Source organism: Sapajus apella, unplaced genomic scaffold (assembly GCF_009761245.1).
Source record: "Sapajus apella isolate SASKATOON/1434 unplaced genomic scaffold, GSC_monkey_1.0 scaffold79, whole genome shotgun sequence".
NCBI lineage: Eukaryota > Metazoa > Chordata > Mammalia > Primates > Cebidae > Sapajus > Sapajus apella.
Genome location: NW_022437019.1, coordinates 9,678,018 through 9,698,918, shown reverse-complemented (window position 1 = coordinate 9,698,918; position 20,901 = coordinate 9,678,018). Strand labels below are relative to the sequence as shown.

Sequence of the window (20,901 nt, the reverse complement as noted above, 5' to 3'; positions counted from 1 at the left end):
TATATATATATATATATATATATATATATATATATATATATGTCAATGATCTTGATTTGAAACCTGGAACTACCTCTTACCTGTAATGTAACCTTGAACCTGCTGCTTAACTTTCTGACCTTCAGTTTATTCTATCAAATGGGACAAACCTATTCTACAGGTCATAGCGAAAGTTTAAATGGTGTCTGAAAAGTGCCTAACAACATTGCAGCAAATGTCATTTACCGCTGCCATTATTATTGTTATAGTTATTATTAGCTTGGGGCAGATAGGATCGCTCTTGTGGAGACAGTGAACTAGAGACTGCTGTATTTGTGATTTTCATTAACTGATATAAATGAGGTGTGGGATGTTTTGGCTGGAGGAGAAGCCTGGCAAGAGGAAGTAGGAACTGAAAAGGAAAAGATGGTAGTGAGGCCTCAGTCTCTTACCTGACCCCAGGAAATGGAACAGAAGTTGAATAAGTTACATGAAAGACAGCCTATACCTGGGGCAGAGGGCAGTGGGTACAAATGGGTTATCCATACTGCTCTATTTTTTGTCCCCTGCACCTGCCTCTTTTCTACAATCACAATGGGGTTGGGGAGGTGGATTAGACTTGCAGGGTTCAGGGAAGAACCCGAAAGAAACAGCTGAGGCCAGAGAAGCAGGAGTAGACCAGAACTCCTGGCTGGGCTGCAAATAGTGGAGGACACATGTGATATTTACCAATCTGAGGATGCCTAGATATATCTGTGGAGGCTTGAGGATTAGGGTGGGAGGACTGAAATCTTAAGTCAGCAGATTGGAGCTGAATGGCACGGTCATTGGGACGTTTTTATTAATGGAACCTCATTCATACCCAGAGGATAGTGAGGGCTGGAACATTTGGGTTACACTGATACAGTATAAAGTTCTTTATACTGGGAGAATGTTTGAAGCCCCAGGTCTGGGGATAATCCACCCCTGACGTCTTTGACTATGTGGTGGCAGAAAAGAAAGCAGAACTGCACAGAGAATGTCACTAAGCAGTAATGGCCATGGAGACACTGTGCTTCAGAGGACATGGAAGTCACAAGTACCATCCAGCAAGGTCATAGCCACAAGTTGTGATTCTTCAACCTGGGGTATTCGAGGGCATGAATTGGCCCCCAGATGATTGTCCTTTAACCTCTGCAAATCCAAGTGCTGCCTTTCTCTTTCTACCCGTGGGCCCTGGACATCACGGTGCACATCTTGTTGCCACACCTCCCTGTATATGACCATCCTATTTCCTAACTGTTGTGTGTATCTTCTGTTTTAAAGTATGTACGAAGCTTGCTAAGAGCTGCGATGATCCTGGGTCTTATATTTCTATATATACATAGGGTCGGGTATGGTGTTTAGCACATGGTGAGTGTTCAGAAAATCTTAATTGATTCCTTGTATATTTGTCTTCCAGGTAGTAGAAAGGTAGTAAGTAGAAAGGTAGGTTTTTCTAAACTTTGGCCATTTTAACATCTATCATTTTTTGTTGTTGTTATAGATATCCTAGTGGAGACTTCTAACAATGACACATTACGCTATTTGCTTACATGTATTGACTACCTACAATGAACCCGGCATTTAACCTCCAGTTTAGCTGCCTAATAATGAAATAGCTTTTATTGTTATCATTATCCCTGTTTCATAGAGGATGAAACAGGCTCAGAAACTTATCTAACTTGCATAAGGTCACACAGGTGTGTCTACAAGGAGAGATGAGGGAGGGCAGTGGGAGCGACATGGCTCAGAGTGGTCTCATGGCTCTGTTTTGGAGAGAGGGATGAAGCTGATTAAGCCTCAGAAGAAGGTGACGACATAAGCCTAGCAGAGGCTGGGTTGAGAGCAGGAGCCTCACCTTTTGGAATTCTGATCTCCTTAATGGCAAAACAGAGGCCATAAATCCTCACCAGTGGAATGCAAATCGTTCCTGATGAGAAGAGTGCAGAGCTTCAGGGACACCTGAATTCTTGTTTTATGACTCTCCCACCCAGTGAGTTTTGGGGAGGGCCTAATGCATTCTCTCCTGAAACTACAAGCTGAATTGGCCCAGATGGTGTGTGGCCTTCTGAGAGCACAGGGTGAGGCAGTGGGAGTGGTGTGGGCACCTGCAACATGGATGCTTCAGGAAGGAGCCTGGTTTGTTGGTGCCAAGTGCAAAGCAAAGGCCTGAGGGCTGGATGCCATGGTCCGCTGGTTTGTAAATCCAGCCAATGACACTTTTCATAGCCAGGCTTCAAATGACACTGAATGTTTTTCTGTTGTCGCATTTTTCAGAGTCCTCCCTGAGGCCCATTTTGTTATGTGATTAGAGCTTGGCATCAAGTTCTATGGTTAAAGATTTTTTTTTTTTTTTTTTTGTCTTTCATGCAATTCCAAAGTCCAGCCAGTGGTCATTCTTTCTCATTCCCCTTGGGTTAAGCTCATGATGACCTCTGCCTATCAAGGCTATAGAACTCTCCTTAGCAATACTTAAGCTAACATTTTCTGAGTGCCACAGGATGCCAGGCGCAAAGCTAAGCATTTTACATGCAGTAACTCATTTAATACCTGCAGCAACCCCAGAATGTAGTTTTAGGGTGAAGACAGGCTTACAACTGTGTTTTAATGTTCAGATAGCCCTGGAAAAGCTTAAATTCTGCCTAGTCATTCAGTTCATCTTCTTTTGGGGGTTTCCTTGAGGGCTGTTGTTCAGAGGAAATATTAGTACCAAATTGTAGCTTTATTAACAGCTGTACAAATGTGATATTCTAATGTACAGTCTATGTTAAGAAGTTGAGTTAGAGGCTGGGTGCGGTGGCTCACACGTATAATCCCAGCACTTTGGGAGGCCGAGGCGGGCGGATCACAAGGTCAAGAGACCGAGACCATCCTGGCCAACATGGCGAAACGCCGAAACACCGTCTCTACTAAAAAAAAAATACAAAAATTAGCTGGGTGGCATGTGCCTGTAGTCCCAGCTACTTGGGAGGCTGAGGCAGGAGAATTGCTTGAACCCAGGAGGCAGAGGCTGCAGTAAGCCGAGATCATGCCACTGCACTCTAGCCAGTCGCCTGGTGACAGAGCAAGACTGTCTCAAAAAAAAAAAAAAAAAAAAAGAAAAGAAAAAGGAAAAAAAAGAAAAAGAAGTTGAGTTGGACCAAGTGGCTGAGGCTGAGAGCCAGATGAGGCCATTTACATCCCTTCTCTGAATCTAATTCTTGGTGTGGGTATGCTCAAGTGTGCTGTGGATAGAAAAGAGAGAAAGAGGGCTAACTCCAGAGAGTTTCTTGAATTCAGATTTTAAAATCCTGCCACATAGACTAGTAGGAAAAAAGAACGTGCAAAGCATAGATTTTCCTTTTAAATCACTATAACCCTGTCCACTGGTATATGTGGCTCAGTGAATGTCCTTGGCTTTTACCAATGAAACTACAAAACTAGTGATTCCACCCTTGTTTGTGAATGGCACACAGCAAAAAAGATGAAGGCTCAGGCTGGGGGTGGCATTGAAAAAATTAAGCTTGAGATGATTGGAAATTAAAAAAAATTACTGGCCAGGTGTGGTGGCTCATGCTGTAATTCCAGCACTTTGGGAGACCGAGGTGGGAGAATCACTTAAGGTCAGGAGTTCGAGACCAGCCTGGTCAATATGGTGAAATCCCATCTCTACTAAAAATACAAAAATTAGCCTGGTGTGGTGGCACATGCCTGTAATCCCAGCTACTTGGGAGGCTGAGGCAGGAGAATCTCTTGAGCCCGAGAGGCAGAGGTTACAGTGAGTCAAGATTGTGCCACTGCACTTTAGCCTGGATGACAGTGTGAGACTCCGTTTAAAAAAAAAAAAAAGTTTCTTAGTGCTACTTACGGTGCAGGCACTGAGTTAAACAATTTATAAAGATGATCTGATTGGATCCACATGACCCTGGGTGTTAGGTGCTAGTATTGGCCCCATTTTACATAGGTTGAAATGTGGGCTCAAGTGATCAAGGTTCCACATGGGCCACACATTTGGTAAGTGTCAGCTCTGAGAAAAGCCCAGGTCCCGTGTCAAAGCCCTCCATGTCAAGCATCCAGTCAGGTCATTGCTGAGACTGCTTTTCTCACCCTGTGGCATTGCATTCTGCAGTTTATTTCTAACGCTTCATTATTTTCAAGCCCTCCTGCATGTCATCTGCATACCTTTTCACAAAATATGCCAGAGAGAGAGATTGTGAGCACTATTTAAAGATGAGACACATGGGGCCGCAACTGCTTAAGTGGCTTCATTTAGGTCATGTAGTTAATTTGTGACTGCATGTTCTGCACATGTACCCCAGGATCATGACTTCTGGTTTTCTCCCTTTCAGGTTTTCCTGAGGACACAGGCACAAAAGGCAACTCACAGACAAAAGAACATGATTGCAGGCCAGGATAGGCCCTCAGTGCTACGCTGTCAGAAGATGTTTATTTTTATGCTGTAACAGTCCCCTGACTTACAAAAGAGAGATGCTCCAAGTCTCAGTAAAAAGTCAGATTAAAAAATATTCTATGCAGCACAAGAACTTTGTGAAAAAGTACTATGCAGCCATAAAAAAGAATGCGTTCATGTCCTTTGCAGGGACATGGATGAAGCTGGAAACCATCATTCTCAGCAAACTGACACAAGAACAGAAAACCAAACACCGCATGTTCTCACTTATAAGTGGGTGTTGAACAATGAGAACACGTGGACACAGGGAGGGGAACATCACACAATGGGACCTCTTGGGGGATGGGAGGCTAGGGGAGGGATAGCAGGGGGTTGGGGCATAGGGGAGGGACGGCATTAGGAGAAATACCTAATGTAGATGACGGTGTGATGGGTGCAGCAAACCACCATGGCACATATATACCTATGTAACAAACCTGCATGTTCTGCACATGTACCTCAGAACTTAAATTATAATTTTAAAAAAAGAGTATTAAACACACAAAAAAGTTCTAATCTATATTATTCTTCCCTTAAGTTTCTGTCATTTCTTGGTCCTTGTCTTTCTAATACCAGCATAAGCCACACATGCAACATTTCATTGACACAGGAACAGGCTGTGAGCTGAAACGTGTTCCCTCTGCCTGGCTAAAGGTTGCTTCCTCCTGCAGGGCTCTCCTGAAATTTTACCTCTTCACTGGAAGCTTCCTTTGACCTTGATGTTTCCTGCTGGCAGACGGGTCACCACATCCCCTGCACTTATTTGTTCCTTTGCAGGTAGGCTACCGAAGCGCATGGGATGTTGTAGCTGTAAGTTCCTTGTGACCTGGACTGAGAGCCCCTTGAGGGCACATAAGGTTTGCCATGGCAATGCGCACACCAAGTCTTGAATTAATATTTGCTGAACAGATGAATAAGTGAGTGACCAGCAGCTGAAACTGTGGTGGGCTTATGTTTCATTACAATAGGGAACAAAAACCATCCTGGAGTCCCTCGGCTCCCATTCCCCACTCTGTACTGCATGTTTTCTGAATACAAATAAAAATTTACTAAGCTGGATGGAAAAATACAAATCTCTTGCTGGTATGGTTTCTAGATTCATTAAACTGAGCCCTGGGAGAAACTAAACTAATACGATTCTGAAGCTAATCTCTCCTCGAAGTCATTCCATAAATCTGATTAATGGGTCACCTTTAGACCACAAGCACAGTTGCTATATTAAAAGAAAATGCTCTAACGGGATTGTAATTCTGTTAACAAGGCTTCTGCTGTTTGCAAAAAGACATTTTCTCACAGTATAAACAACTCTAAGCTGGATGATGCATGGACTTAGGTCATGAGCAAAATTCCAAGGGCTCTAGTGTTCAGTTGCACAAAAATGAAAAAAAAAAAAAAAAAAAAAAAAAGCATCGGTTTCTCAAATGTGTAAATCTGACATGAAATAAATAAAATGGCTAGGGCTAGGGCATGAGATGTAATCTTTTATGTTGCTTCCCAGAAAAAAAAATTGTACTGTTAGATCTTGTATTCTTTGCCTGACATCTGTCATGTGTCCTTGATATGGTAAAAGGATATGTCTTTTAGCATTCATCAGTTAAGATAATAACTAACACTTATCCGTTTAATAGCTGGGGTCTTTCAGAGTCAATCTACTTCAGAAGTGGAAAAACTTTAGGGACATATAGTATAGACTGTCTTGAGGTATGTATATTCTTGTTAATACATGGAAAGCAATTTATAAAAAGTCAAGGCTCAAAAATATTTTAAACTGACAGTGCTGAGGACATTGAGGTGGCTTCTCCAACATCTGTTCCTCATTCTATTGGAAACTATCTCATTTTTTTTAAAAATTGGGTTTTACAGCTGGGCGTGGTGGCTCATGCCTGTAATCCCAGCACTTTGGGCAGATCATGAGGTCAAGAGATAGAGACCATCCTGGCCAACATGGTGAAACCCCGTCTCTACTAAAAATACAAATATTAGCCGGGCGTGGTGGCGTGCGCCTGTGATCCCAGCTACTCGGGAGGCTGAGGTGGAAGAATCGCTTGAGGAGGTTGCAGTGAGCTGAGATTGCGCCACTGCACTCCAGCCTGGCGACAGAGCAAGACTTCGTCTCAAAAGATAATAATAAAATAAAATTGGGTTTTACATCTTCCTGGAATGACCCATAGGCTTTCAGGGAAGCTGACTTCATGCTGGGCTCTGCGGGTGGGGATTGTGGCTCAGGTATAACCTAGTTAGTACAATCCCATCTCTTGCCCCTAGGGATTGGTTCAGGGGTGAGCATGTGGAGCCACTGAGATGTGAGGAGGGTCTAGGGAGTAGTAAGCTTCCTTGACCTTCCAAGATGGCTACCAGAAGTGTCTTTCTTTCTCCTTTCGCACCATGATCAAATGTAGATGTGAGGGCTGGAGCTGCTGCAGCCATTTCATTGCCATGAGAGAAGTCTGCCTGAGAGTTAAGATGACACATAGGAGGACTGAACATAAACGACTGCTGAGAGCTAGATCTAGAATGCTGATTGAACCATGCTGGTCACCCTCCCACCTCAGGACATGTGTAGTGACTTAAGCCAAAGAAGTCCCTTTGTTGCTTAAATCTGTTAAAGTGGAAGTCTCTCCTACTTGTGGCAGAGAACATCTCAACTGACAGCTGGGTTAAACAAAACTGATAGGCTGATGATTGAGGGTCATCCCAGAACCTTTATTCTATTAATGTGTGAATTTATTTGGCTATAGGTTCTGTTCTTTCTTAGTGCATCTCACAGAACAAGATCTAGTTTGGCTCCTGAATTTCACAAGAGGAAACTGAGGTCTATATGTTTAAATAACTTTTCTAAGCTATTCATAGTTAGTCTGAGATCTGGGCCTAGACTACAGGCCTCCCAGGCCTGCATTCTTACCGCAAGGTCATACCCCCTCTCTGTCCCTTGAGGATAAATTTCAAAAGAAGAATCTAGGGCCAGAAGTGATGGCATGCCTGCAATTCTACCTACTTGGGAGCTTGAAGCAAGAGGAGTCCTCAAGCCAAGCTCTAGACCAACCTGGGCAATGTATACCAAGACCCCTGCCCCTACCATCTATCTGAAAAAATCACCAACAAAAAAAGAACCTTATTGTTCTTTCACAGAGACTCCAGATTTCCAGAATATTTTGAAGCAAAGTTTGTAAGTTTTTGCACTCATAAGCAATATAGAGCTTTAGGTTCAGTAAAATGGGTCTGAAGTGTTTGAAAAAATTACATCAGTTACCAAATATTCTAAAATCAGTTAAAAGTCAGGTTATTTGAAATAAAAATATTAATTTCTGGCTGTTCTAATAAAGTTGAGACAATCTGGCAACACTAGGTCTATATTTCCACAAATATATTTCTCAAAAATAATGATTAGCAGGAGCTAAGTGGTCAGCACTGCCTCCTGGGATGAATGCATGGCCACTCCACTTTGCCACAGTCACCGCTATTCCCTATTGCATCCTAACACTAATGCCAAGTGTCATTGGTCATTTATCAGTCCATGAGTCGTGTTGCTTTGTAGAAAATATTCAGTCAATCAAATAACATATCTGGACCCTATAGCCAATTATTTTTCTATACTTGAAAAAGTAAAAATTCCCAAACACAGATATTAAAAAATACTTCCAAAGTCCAGTAAATTTAAAGGAACACTGAGTTAATCAAAGACAAACAGGTTTCTTTGCTGTCTCTTTTCTTAGTCCTTCATGGGCTATGGATCCATCGGAGGAGGGCCAGCATATATGATTTGGCCATGCACATACTTTTTCAGAGACTATTTCTTTGTCACTGTTATTCCATTGAATACACTTTGGGAAATACTGCCATGAAAACTCCATGTTCCTTCCTGCCAGTGAGCTGGTGGACTAATGTTTCTTTTTTCTAGGTTGTTATCATCTCGGTTTTCTGATGTTCCCTGGAAGCTATTTTGAGAACAGAACAACAGCAGCCTGGCCTAGTTCCAGCCAACTCCCAGCACAGGTGAGCCTGTGGTCTAATCCACACTGAGATTATTCCAAAGAACAAGGCCAAGATTTTGCGATGTTCTGGCAGAGCGAGAAGAACAGGGCCAGGCTCACTGCGGCCCACGTGCATTCCTCCCTGAGAAACCAGCTTCCTGGCTCACCACGGTGTGTATTCCATGTAAAAAAAAAAAAACAAGAGAGAAAGGTGGAAAACAAAAAGTGATGGTAGATCGATGCCAAAAGAAAAACAACGCTTTCTCAAAAACCGCCTCTTCAAAGAAAGGCATCACACCCAGAAGTGATTTCATCCTCTTTATAACTTTCATACTCAAAGGTGAGGAAAGACTAAATTTTAACTCTGATGGCCAGTGTGCTCATATAATTCAAGACAATTAGATATAGCTGAAAAAATTTACCCTTCAGATTATTTTTTCTTTCTTCTTTATTTTTTTTGAGACAGAGCTTTGCTCTTGTTGCTCAGGCTGGAGTGAAATGGCACAATCTCGGCTCACTGCAAACTTCGCCCCTGGGGTTCAAGTGGTTTACCTTCCTCAGCCTCCTGAGTAACTGGGATTACAGGCACCTGCCACTGTGCCTGGCTAATTTTTGTATTTTTAGTAGAGACAGGGTTTTACCATCTTAGCTGGTCTTGAACTCCTGACCTTGTGATCCATCCACCTTGGCCTCCCAAAGTGCTGGGATTAAAGGTGTTAGCCACCATGCTCGGCCCCCTCAGAATAATTTTTCTAAATGTGCAACTGTGTCTCTCCAAGCAAAGAGACTAGAAGCTCATTTCCTGTTGAGGGATGAACATGGAGTTTCTTGCAGGGGTTCTTGATAATATTGCCAAATACCATCTAAAAAGTCATTGTATTAGATATTCATCTTGGAGGTTTCCCCTGGCTATAATTTCCCGAGTAGAGTTTGGCTCATAAATCCTTAGAGCAGCCTGCTCCAAGCTGGCCAGCTTTCATTCCCTTGGAGAAGAGATCCCCTCCTTAGAAGTAAGCAGTTCCTAAATGGCTGGAGTACATACCTCCAAGCAAGCCTCTTTCATTCTAATAAAGACCACAGCCAATGTGGAACATCTGCTAAACTGGGGCGGAGAGTCAGAGGGAAAACCTCACCCAGGGTGCTTCTTGTGAGACATGGATGTTTTCCTTTTTCAGCAAGAAGTCAAGCTCTTACCTCCTAGAGACTTGATCATCTTAGGATGCCAACCGCTAGCTCTGAAGGTGCTTTGTCTCTCTAGTCTCTTTGTGAGCCCAGACTCAACTCCCTTGCTTCTTTTAGGACTATGTGGGTTGTCACAAAGTTGAGACACACTTTAACTGTCTTCTTTCCTTGCCAAGTGAGAGCACGTCCTGTCCTGACAACCTAGTCATTTTCTCCATGAAACCTTTCTAGAACAATGACATGTATAAAATGACATTAAATAAATGTCTAATGACATTAGATCATCCAGTCACCCTAGAGTTTAATTCTTAAGATTTCAACTCACCCTTAATAAGATTGTACCTGTGTGCTTAATAATATGAGCATTTACGCAAGTTAAAACAAGGATTCTCAGCCTCAGGACAGGTCGTGTGCAGCCTTTGTTTTCATTGAGACAACATCAGAGAGAACTCTCAAAAACAGAGTTAGTGATGAAGGAAATGTTGGGTTTTACATTCCAAAAATAATGCAATTTCAGCTTGCATTTACTGAGCATTTGTTGTATGTCAGATACGGTGCTAAGCATTTTCTAAGAATTATCTCCTGCAACTCTCACATCCACCCCAGGAATTGTTCAACTTTTATGAAGTACCAAGTGAGCTTCAGAGAAGGTTATATCACTTGTCTAAGGTCACGCAGTTAGTAGGTCCTCGAGGCTGTTCAACCAGGCAGCGTGTCTTCTGGCTCTCCCAACCCAATACTCCATCGCTCCCCGGAAAAACAGTGCTGCCTTTTCTCTCCCAGTGTCCTCACACAGCCTCAAATGTGCTCATGGCCACACTGGGTTAAGAAGAGATGTGAATCTATACAAAATTCTTCAATGTTAGACACATTTGAAACAGCAAAGAAAATGCTACATAATAAAGGCCTCCTAATCTTAAATGACTGACTCAATCCTCCTTTTTTTTTGGATTGTAGACTGTAATCCTCACTGCAAAGAACTGAACAGCTTCCCTGAAATAAAATAATGATTTCTCCCTACTCCATCCCTTCTACAAACAGTAACTGCAGTGGTAGCAGCCATAGAAAGATCAAGCTGGGCCCCAAGACTTCCCTGGAGTGTTTTTGCTTTACCTGCTGTAGATGAGGCACTCTCGGTTGTTGATGACTTTATCCGATTTGTACCTCCGGAGGTCTTCCCAAGCGTCCTTGATGGCGGTGACTGCCATGATAATGCAGATTGGTATCATGCTCACCTCAGGCTGGAAAGCGTTGACCACAGGGACAAAATTCAGAATCACAATGCCCAGAAAATAGAGATTTGCAAACCGGTGCAGCTGCTCAAAAATGTTTTTGGGGATGAAGGACAACACGGTGTACTTGCTGGTCTTGATTTGATTCCCACGATGATGTCTGTTGGGGTTCTCTTTGTGAGACCATCCTTCAAAGGGCAGGTTAGACACCACCACCCGTTTCTTGTCTTCTTTTCTTTTCCACCTTTTCCTCCCTTCCTTTTTCATCTCTGCTCAGTGTTGTCTTTTTAATTCTCATAATTTAATTTTCATCTTTTACTTGCCTTCTCTGCTGAAAACTTTTCTCTCTTCTTTTAGAAGGATACCAGAAATGAAATGCCAGGCTGCACACCCCAGAGGAGAAACATGACAAGGAAGAAGCCTGCGGTGAACAGGTGTGTATCTACCAGGCCACTTCCTTCTACTCGTTTGAGACTCCACCTGTTGGAATGTAGACGTCACCCACAGGTGTCTTCCTTTTCCACCCTGGGCAGCCAAGAACAGGTGTACCAACTCTGGGTCCTAAAACCTACCTGGTTCTAAAAGCAAGAATTTTTAACTTAAGAAATTGAGGCTTTAAAATGGCAGACATTTTCTTGGTTTGGGAGACATTGCCTGACATCCTCCAAAGAGTTTCTCCCGAACTTAGTCTCCCAAGAGAATCCAGCCACTCTAGAGTTTAATTCTTAAGCTTTCAACTCACCCTTAATAATACTGCATGTGTGTGCTTAATAACATGAGTATTTACACAAGTTAAAACAAGGTTTCTCAGCCTCAGCACTATTGACATTTTGACAGGACAATAATTCTTCTCTGGGGCTGTCCTGTGCATCATAGGGTATTTAGCAGCACCCCTGGCTTTACCCACTAGATGTCGGTAGAACCCCCAACATTCAGTATGCAACCAAAAATGTCTCCAGACATTACTAAATGCCCACTAGGGGTCAAAATCACCCCCACTTGAGAATCAGTGCATTAAATAACTGAAGAAAATATAATGGAAGAAAAGAGGCTCATCCTTAGGCGATAGTGATGAGTTTGCATAACCCAATTGCAAGAGAGAACACAGGGATGCTTTCTCTTACCTTTCATATATTCGAATGTGGGAGCAGTTTATGGCTTTATCGAAGCGGTGTCTCTTGAAGTCCTCCATGCCATCCTTGATCATGATGACAAACAGGACAATGGCCAATGGTAACATGGTGATTTCCCTGTGGAAGACTTCCACGGAGGGCATCCAGTTCAGAATCACCAGGAACAGGAAATAGACGTTAGCCCACCTGGAGGGGCAAGCGAAGTGTGAATAAACACTATGGAGAAGAAAAGTGTACTTTCTCCCCCATTTCTTCCCTACTGTTTGGCCTTTATCAACTAAACATTCTATTTCAGTATCACTTCAAACATTATGGTAATGGCTTTGAAGCCAAACCTATCTCAATTTTTAAAATTAATTAATTAATTATTTCCATAAGTTATTAGGGAACAGGTGGTGTTTGGTTACATGAGTAAGTTCTTTAGTAGTGATTTGCGAGATTTTGGTGCACCATCACCAGAGGGGTTACACTGCACCCAATTTATAGCCTTTTATCCCTCTAACCCTTCCCATCCTTTCCCCGAGTCCCCAAAGTCCTTTTTGTCATTCTCATGGATGAGATTGGAGACGATTATTCTCAGAAATGGCAAACCATCTAGATTTAAATACTGTTCCTGTTATCTACTAGTTGTGTGATTTTTGAGCTTATTTCCTCTTGCTCAAAATAGTATTATTGACTTTGCAGGGCTCCCATAAAAATTACATGGTATATATAATATTTGCGTGATACACAGTAGAAGGCTCTGAAGCAAAGCAGTTGCTCAGTAAACAGTCACTTATAATAATAATTACAATACTGAGGATGTGTAAGCACATATTTTATAATGGTCTCATACATTATCTCAAAAGAGTTGCTGATGTTTTTAAGTTTTCCACATGCATCTTGCTGCCCCTTGCCGTAGTGCCTTTGCAGGAACATTCTGGTGACTTCTCTCTGTCCCTTTTCACTGAGGTAATGCTGTCTCTCTTTCAGGCTATACTTCAATTCCCTGACTTCCTTAACTAGGCAAGATTTCCTTATTATTCACTATAATAGCACCACATACCTCTTCTTAGAAGTATCTATTCTAGTTACAACTTTATATCAATTTACACAATTAAAAAACTAATGTCTGTCTCTTTTACTAGACAATATATTCAACAAGGACACTATCTCTCTGCCTTTCTATTTTTCTTATGTATCTCTAGCTCCCAACCCATGGCTTGAGACAGAGTAGAGCCCTGACAAATATTGGCTGAATGAAAGAATGAATGACAAAAACTTCTTAAGATAAATGCATTTGGACACTAAAGGAAAGGTGGCCCCAGAGGGGAGCATCTCTGAGTTTATCTAAGTGGCAAATACTTGATTACAATAAGCATTGTTGGCTGGGTGTGACTCACACCTATAATCCCAGCACTTTGGGAGGCTGAGTCAGGCAGATCACTAGAACCCAGGAGTTAGAGACCAGCCTGGGCAACGTGGCAAAACTCCGTATCTATATAAAAGCACAAAAATTGGCCAGGTATGGTGGTGCACACCTGTGGTCTCCGCTACTTGGGAGGCTGAGGTAGGAAGCTTATTTGAGCCAAGGAGTTTGAGGTTGCAGTGAGATGAGATTGCACCACTGCATTCCAGCCTCGGCAACAAAATGAGACTCTCTCGCTCTAAAAAAAAAAGGGGGGGTGGGTATTGTTCAGACAAGTGGATCTGTACCTATGAAATTGTTCAAAGAGGTTCCGGGGCAGGAAGGTGAAGAGGGTGTATTTGGTTGTGCAGGTTCTGTTGCCGGGGTATCTCCTGGAGACCTCTTCCCAATCTTGATGGAATATGCTGTTGTTGGGGAACACGACCCGCTGCTGTGTCAAGTTGTAGCTCTGTCTCCCTTTCTCTGGAGAGAGCAGCGGTGTGGTTTCTGATGGACAATGGGAGATGCCATCTCTGACTCTCCACTGCCACCGATGCCATGATGAGTCCACTGAGAGGGCCATTTCCAGCGGCAGGCTAAGGTCTGAAAACAGACACAGGAGGAACTATGTTTAGGAGAAGCATGCAGCATATTTGCCTGTTCACTGGTGGACCATCCATGCGGGGAAGACACTGAAAATATTCTCAACCCACACTTTGACCTACTTCTTTGTAACTGAAGGTCACTAAATCCTGACCATTTGCATCCCTGTTGTTTCTAAAGATAGGATTTCTTACATTAGAGTCATAAGGATTTTGTTTAAGATCGAGTTTCTGATGTTAGAATCCATATGTTCTAGGCTGAGACACACTAAACAAATAATCACATAAATAATATGCTGCTAATACTGCGATATGTGCCATGGGAGCATTGAGGTGGGTGGGACGTGCTGTTGGCCTAGCTGGGTCTGTCAGGGATGGCTACAGTATGGCTTGCTGGGCTATGACCCTGCAGGTCAGAAGTCTAGCTCTGGTTCAGTCCTTAGTGTGGAACTGTTTCTTCACCTTCAGCTGATCTCCAGCTTCCTCACTGTGAAATGAGGAGCACTCTTCTTACTATGCTTTTCCCACAAGGTTTTTGGGAGGAACAAATTGGATGGTACAGAAAAATATATTGGGACATGTCTTAAAACAAAGGAAAATGTATCTATTCCTTTTCTTTGGCTCTAACATTTTCTGATACTGATGACGTTTTGCAGAAACTCACCTGAGGCCAGAAACTCAAAGGAGACTGATAAGTAGAATAGAGGGGACAGATTCTTTCCTAGGAAATTTGACCATGAGGTGATTGGGCTGTGCTACTGTCCAGCCAACTGGCTTTTCTTAATCTAGATGGCTGGCGGTGGGGATAAGGGGTCCCTTCCCTTCTCTCCACTCCATTTGGTGGTTTCTGAAACTAATTACTCAATCAAGCAGATGATCTGCCCAGGTAGCAAAGAAATGCTGCTTTGCCTGGGAGTTTCCAGTTTCTGAGCTCTTTTGAATAAAGCCTGTAAGCAAACTCAAGGTTCTTTTTGGCCAGATTTTGCTTAAAGATCCAGAAGGATATTATTCAAAGATACATTTTATAAAGTTAGAAGTTGTATATAATGGTCCTTCTCATGTAGTAGGCTCACAGGATAATTTTCTTTTGATTAAGTGGATGAGTGAATGTCAAGTACTGTTAATCTTACAGTGAATAACCCAGCCTGTCATGGTAGATATGATCACTTAGGGAAAAAAGTTTTATTTCCAGTTTAAATGGTAATATTTTTATTTCCTGATGCCCATACGATCTGACCCTCATCATAATTCTCCTCAGAGCTTTCATCAATCCAACCGATTTTCAATCCACAGACCCCAAGGCTGCAGGAAGCTCTTCAGAGACTAAGTAAGCCCTTGTAGCAAGAATGGAAAGGTAAATGCAATTAGGGATTCCTATCATAATGTGACCAAAAGCAATATTATGACATTTAGCAAGTGGGAAATGATACTGTATATCTTCTTTTTTATTATAAAAAATGCACCTTTGTGAATTTCTTTTTTACTGCAAAGGAAAAGGAAATGAAAAGATAATTCATGAATAGTGTTGAAAATGCAAATGGGAAATCTTGCCTTGGTTAATGCCATCCATATCAGATTTCTCTCACTATTAGATGGTAAAATCTTTTTAAATGAAGAGATCGGATTGATGTGGGAAATGTTGTTTTAGGTGGAGTATGATTAAAAGGCCATTGATCATAAGAAGATTCTTTATGTTTTTTTAACCATGTAAAATGAACTTCCTTAAAAATAAAGCAGTTATAACTTGGATGCCAAATTAGTGAATGAAAGTTTGATGAGGAACTAAATATTTCTATAGTTTCAAAGTATCCTCCCCCAATGCTATTCATTATGACAATAAAAAGCATGAGTTTTTAGTGGAGAAATGTGGCAGACACCACCATATAACAGAGATCAAAGCAAGTATTGAAGCTGTCCTCACAGGGCTAACAAGAATTCTGAACAGAAATAGAGTTATAACTAAGCATTAATCAGGCTGTACTTTGACCTACAGTACTTCCTTGTAACTGAAAGTCACTAGATCCTGGCCATTTGTGTCCCCATTGCTCCTAAAGATAGGATGTCTGACATTAGAGTCATGAGAATTTTAAGATTGAGTTTCTGATGTTAGAATCATAAGGTTTTTGTTTAAGAATTACTTCAGATATTCTTCAGATCCTAAAGTCCAATGAAACAGCTGATGCCAACCAGTCTGAAGACTCCACGTAGGAAAAGAATCAGCATGAGAACACAGTTTCTTCCTCTGTCTGTCCTATGATTTCACTCTGCACTCTTTGACCAATCAACAATCTTCACTCTTCAGCCTGTTCTAAAACTCTTATAAACTTTAGTCTCAAACTCCTCATGGAGATGGATTTGAGGTTTCCGCCCATCTCCTCATTCAGCAGCCCTCAAATTAAACCTCTTTCTCCAGCCACTTGACATCTTGGCATATTGGCCTGCTGCACACATTGGGTAGTGGACCTATTATGGTTACAGTATCACAAATATTGGGATAAACTGACATCTCTTGCCTTCTCATATGATGTACTGAGAAGAACACAAGTTACTCTCATGGTAGAAACATTAAAAAAACCTCAAATTGGGGAGCTATTCTAGAAAATAATTGGCCCGTGTTTTTCAAGTGTAAATGGTCAAGAAAGGGACAAAAGAACTCTTTATGATAAAATAAACTAAAAATAAAAACTAAATGTAATGCATAATCCTGGATTGAATCCTACACTAGGGGGAGATAAAAGAGTATAAAGGGCATTATTGGACAATGGGCAAAATTTGAATATGAACTACAGTTAGGTAATAGCATTTTAACAATCTCAAGTTTTCTGATTTTGATAATTATATGGTGGTTTACATAAAAACATTCTTGTTTTTAGGAAATGCACCCCAAAGTATTTAAATGGCCAGATGTCTCCATGGGTCAGAAAAAATGTATATATTTGTGTTTATGTGTACTTGTATATGTACATGTATGTGTATATACATATTTGCACACACACACACACAGTGGTAGAGTCAGGGAAGGCCTTCTGGGAAAAGGAACATTAATTTAAAGCTACCTGAAGAAACGTAAGAGTTAGCTAGGTAGAGAAGTTGGGGAAGAATGCTGCAGGTAGAAGAATGAGTTCCAGAAATGGGAAGAAGTTCATGGGGTGCTGTATAGGGCAGTGGTCTTCACCCTTTTTGGCACTAGGGACCAGTTTCATGGAAGACAGCTTTTCCACGGACAGTGGTTGGGGGATGATTTTGGGATGAAACTGTTTCCCCTCAGAAAATCATGCATTCCTTAGGTTCTCATAAGGAGGGCATGACCTGGATCCCTTGCATGCGAAATTCACAATAGGGTTGCATTTCTTTGATTACTGTCTCCACTGATCTGACAGAGCTCGCCTGCCACTGACCTCCTGCTGTGTGGCCTGGTTCATAACAGGCCATGGAATGCTATGGGCCCATGGCCCAGGCACTGGGGACTCCTGCTGTAGAGTACATGGAACGGGAGACAAAGAGTGGCAGGAGTTGAGACTGGAGAGGCAGCCCAGGGTCAGATGGCCTGTTGAGTCTGTTATGTTGAGGGCAAGAGTCTGAGGAGTGCCAGGGAAGCGACACATTGTGAGTGCAGATTCCAAGTGTTATTTTGGCCAAAGCACATAAACCTGGGCTTAAGGAACTGAGACTGGGGGTGAAGGCAGCTCTTTGACCCACCGCCCCTCTCCCCTCCAAATAAAGTATTTCTTCCTGAGAATGGACCAGGAAACAAAGAGGGGTTGTAAAATCCCATGAGCTGAGGTGTGGTTTATTGCTGCTTGCAGAAAGTTTAGGGTGGGGCATGCCTGAAGAACTCCCTAAGTTCCTTTTAGCTGTAAAGGCTTTCTCTTATTCTAGATTTTTGAAATGGCACCTCCCACTAAAAATAACTTGAGGATTGCCTAATTTTGCTAATTTATACTCAGATCACCTTGGGCTTGAAGTGAGAACCCTCTCAAGCACCAGCCTTATTCTCTTCTGGGCACAATGTCCTCTAGGTGATAGGAGGACAGTCCTATATGGGGGACCTTTAGACTAACAAGCTGGGCTAACTTCTGTTTTCTGAGGAATTCTGTTTCTCTCTCCCAAGCTTTCTCTACCCCGCCTGGCTCACATTTCCAGTGGACTCCAGTTCCTTTCTGTTTCATTTTAGTGAGCTCAAATAAACCCCATCTCTAGCAAGTTCCATTTTCACTGTTAGGGGATAAATCAACTAGTTATTCATTGAATCAACAAATACTTATTGAATTCTTGTTTATATACCAGGTGAGTAAAACCTACACGTACGTCCCTCTCCACCTGAGCTTACATTAGGTGGCTGAGCTATTTTAAATCCATACTCTTAGAAATAAATATATATTTACCGTCCAGGAAAAATGCCACTGTCAAAAGACAAAATCAGAACAGGTTTAGTTTAAAGATCTTAATTAACTTTATTTGTGGTTCTAGAATTGGGCAGCACTTTATTTCATAAAATATAATCAGCGTGCCAATGAGCTGGGCAGAGGAGATTGGCTTTATAGAAAGGCCTGAAGAAAGCAGAAACACAAAACAAAAGTAAACTGGTTATTTTAAAATTAGTTTCCTTGTAAGGCAGGAACAAGAAATAGAACAATAGAAAAATAACCAGCTGTTTAACATCAGGTTCCTTTTTTGTAAGGTTAAAGGCAGGGCAACTTGCTTTTCGTGCCAATTGAAACTGACCTATTTGGGAAATTCTCTCTCTCTCTCTCGATTTCTCTGAAGGTTGATAACAAATTTAGTTTTAGTTTGGTGAAAGCGGCTCCATTTTAATTTTTAGTCTAGTTTTTTGGGGCCTAGCTTTGTCCAAAACAATGGCCTCCTATAATTTTTATTTAATACCACAAAAGAGAGCAGGGTGCAGTGAGAGCACATTACAGAGGGATGGGACCTTGTCTCACAAGAGGTGGGGCTTGAACTGAGATCAGGGAATGGGTGAGAGGTGGCTGGATGGTGTACTACTGTGTGTATATATATGAGTGTGTTTGAGTGTGTGCGTGTGTGTGTGTGCTGTGTAAGTAAGCATCCTAGGGAGACAAAGCCATATTTGTAAGTCTTTTGTGGCTACAGCAAACATGTTGACTTCAAGCAATGGAGAAAAGAACTCAAGTAGGCTAGAAAGCAGAAATAAGTGTTTACTGAGAACTGGTTTTCCTCCATGCACAATTTTCTAAAAAGTATATCAGTGGGTTAGGACCATGGGAGAAACATCTATAAAATTAAGTTTAATCTACATTTAGATTCTTGATAAGTAACAGAAGACCCTAAAATTATAATTAATTAAAATTTAAGAAGGTTTGGCCATCAGTTAACTACAGGAGTTTTTAAAGCACTCTACCCTGAGGACCAAATGTGTAATTCTCCGGGAAAAAAAAAAAAAAAAAAAAAAAAGGTTTCCTATTAGACATCTAGTTAACAAACAACAACCACTGTAGAAGAAATAGCAGATCTGGAGTTAGTAGATCTTCAAATCAATTATTATATCAGCTTTTCACAAATTACAATAGTTTTTGAATCATCTCAATTTTTACCATATCCAAAGAGCATTTGCAATGTATTTTACTTTAGATGAAATCACTTCTCAAAGGCTTCAATTTTTTTTTTTTTTTTTTTTTTGAGACAGAGTCTCACTCTGTCACCCAGGCTGGAGTGCAACAGTGCAATCTTGGCTCACTGCAACCTCTGTCTTCCAGGTTCAAGTGATTCTCCTGCCTCAGCCTCCCGAGTAGCTGGGATTACAGGCACCTGCCATCACGTCTGGCTAAATTTTTTTTTGAGACAGGCTTTGACATTTTGGCCAGGCTGGTCTTGAACTCCTGACTTCAGGTGACCCATCTGCCTTGACCTCCCAAAGTGCTAAGAATACAGGCATGAGCCACCATGCCTGGCCAAAAGCTTCAATATTAACTTTGGCTTTGAGCTAAACCTTGATACCAAAATGAAGTGGTTTGACAGCCTTGTTTTTTTTAAATAGGCACTGACAGGAACTAATTTTATTAAAATAAAAACTATTGATTCCTTATGACAACATTGCCCTGCACCTCTAAGTCTCCATTTGCTGTTCCGGGAACCAGGTTCAGAAACATCACCGCTGGCCCAGAAAGGATTAGTCATTTTCATTATTTGTGGTTTATGTACTAATGCAGGAAAGGCTGCTAACATGGTTTGCAAGTTTCTTCCCCTCAACACAAAGTCAAAACAATAACAACAACAGGTTTTTCATCAACCTTGAATTCAATAAAAAAAATTCAGTGAGCCAGATTCCTATCCATTCCCTCAAGCATTGTAGTAGGTCAAGGAAGGGTTTGCAGTCAAACAATCTCATTTTAAATTTCTCATTCATTTTGCTTTTTCTACTTATTTTGATTGAATTCACTTGAGGAATGGCCATCACTTAGTCTTTTACTGATTTTACTGAAACGCAATTACAGATGATGAAACAAACACAAGAGGGAATAGAGAGATTTCTCTGTAGAACTTGTCATTTCTTCCTAACCCATTTCAGTAAAAGCTGTATTTATTAGAATACAAGATGTCCTTTTCCCACATTTTAATATTTTTGAACCTAGATTGTTTCACACAATTGCTACGTTAGTGTTTGGTTATTTATTTATACTCGCAAAGTATTATTAAATTGATGGCATTTTAGATTAAAAAAATATATCTAGTTGCAAAAAAAATGCCAGAAAACAGAAATTGCCATTTGAAAGGCCCTCCATTAGTTTTGTAGTTTGGACTTGCCCAGGAAAGTTCAGGAAGGCCTTCATGGGAAAGGAGTAGTCTAAGGGGAGACTTTATTCTGCAGTAGAGTGCATACGCTAGAAGCCTTGGGGAAGGCTGAACTTTAGCATTCCCATTTGCATTGTACTCAGCTATAGGCATCTACATATAGCTGCTTTTATGGAATCAGTTCTTATGAGCAC

General features: G+C 41.5%; 1 protein-coding gene across 4 annotated transcripts in view; it reads right to left on the bottom strand.

Moving 5' to 3' along the window:
• The window catches only part of ATP10B (ATPase phospholipid transporting 10B (putative)), a 297,777-nt gene that overhangs the window by 128,172 nt on the left and 148,704 nt on the right, over positions 1-20,901 (bottom strand). For 3 of the 4 annotated variants that reach the window (XM_032252731.1, XM_032252732.1, XM_032252729.1), the window contains exons 2-3: positions 13,643-13,937; positions 11,939-12,133 (exon numbers count right to left, since the gene is read on the bottom strand). In XM_032252731.1, the coding sequence (XP_032108622.1) occupies positions 11,939-12,133; positions 13,643-13,917 (470 nt within the window). In that variant the 5' untranslated portion in view covers positions 13,918-13,937. Of the gene's footprint in view, positions 1-10,695; positions 11,397-11,938; positions 12,134-13,642; positions 13,938-20,901 lie in introns of those variants that run through there. The other variant, XM_032252730.1, reaches the window with a different exon arrangement.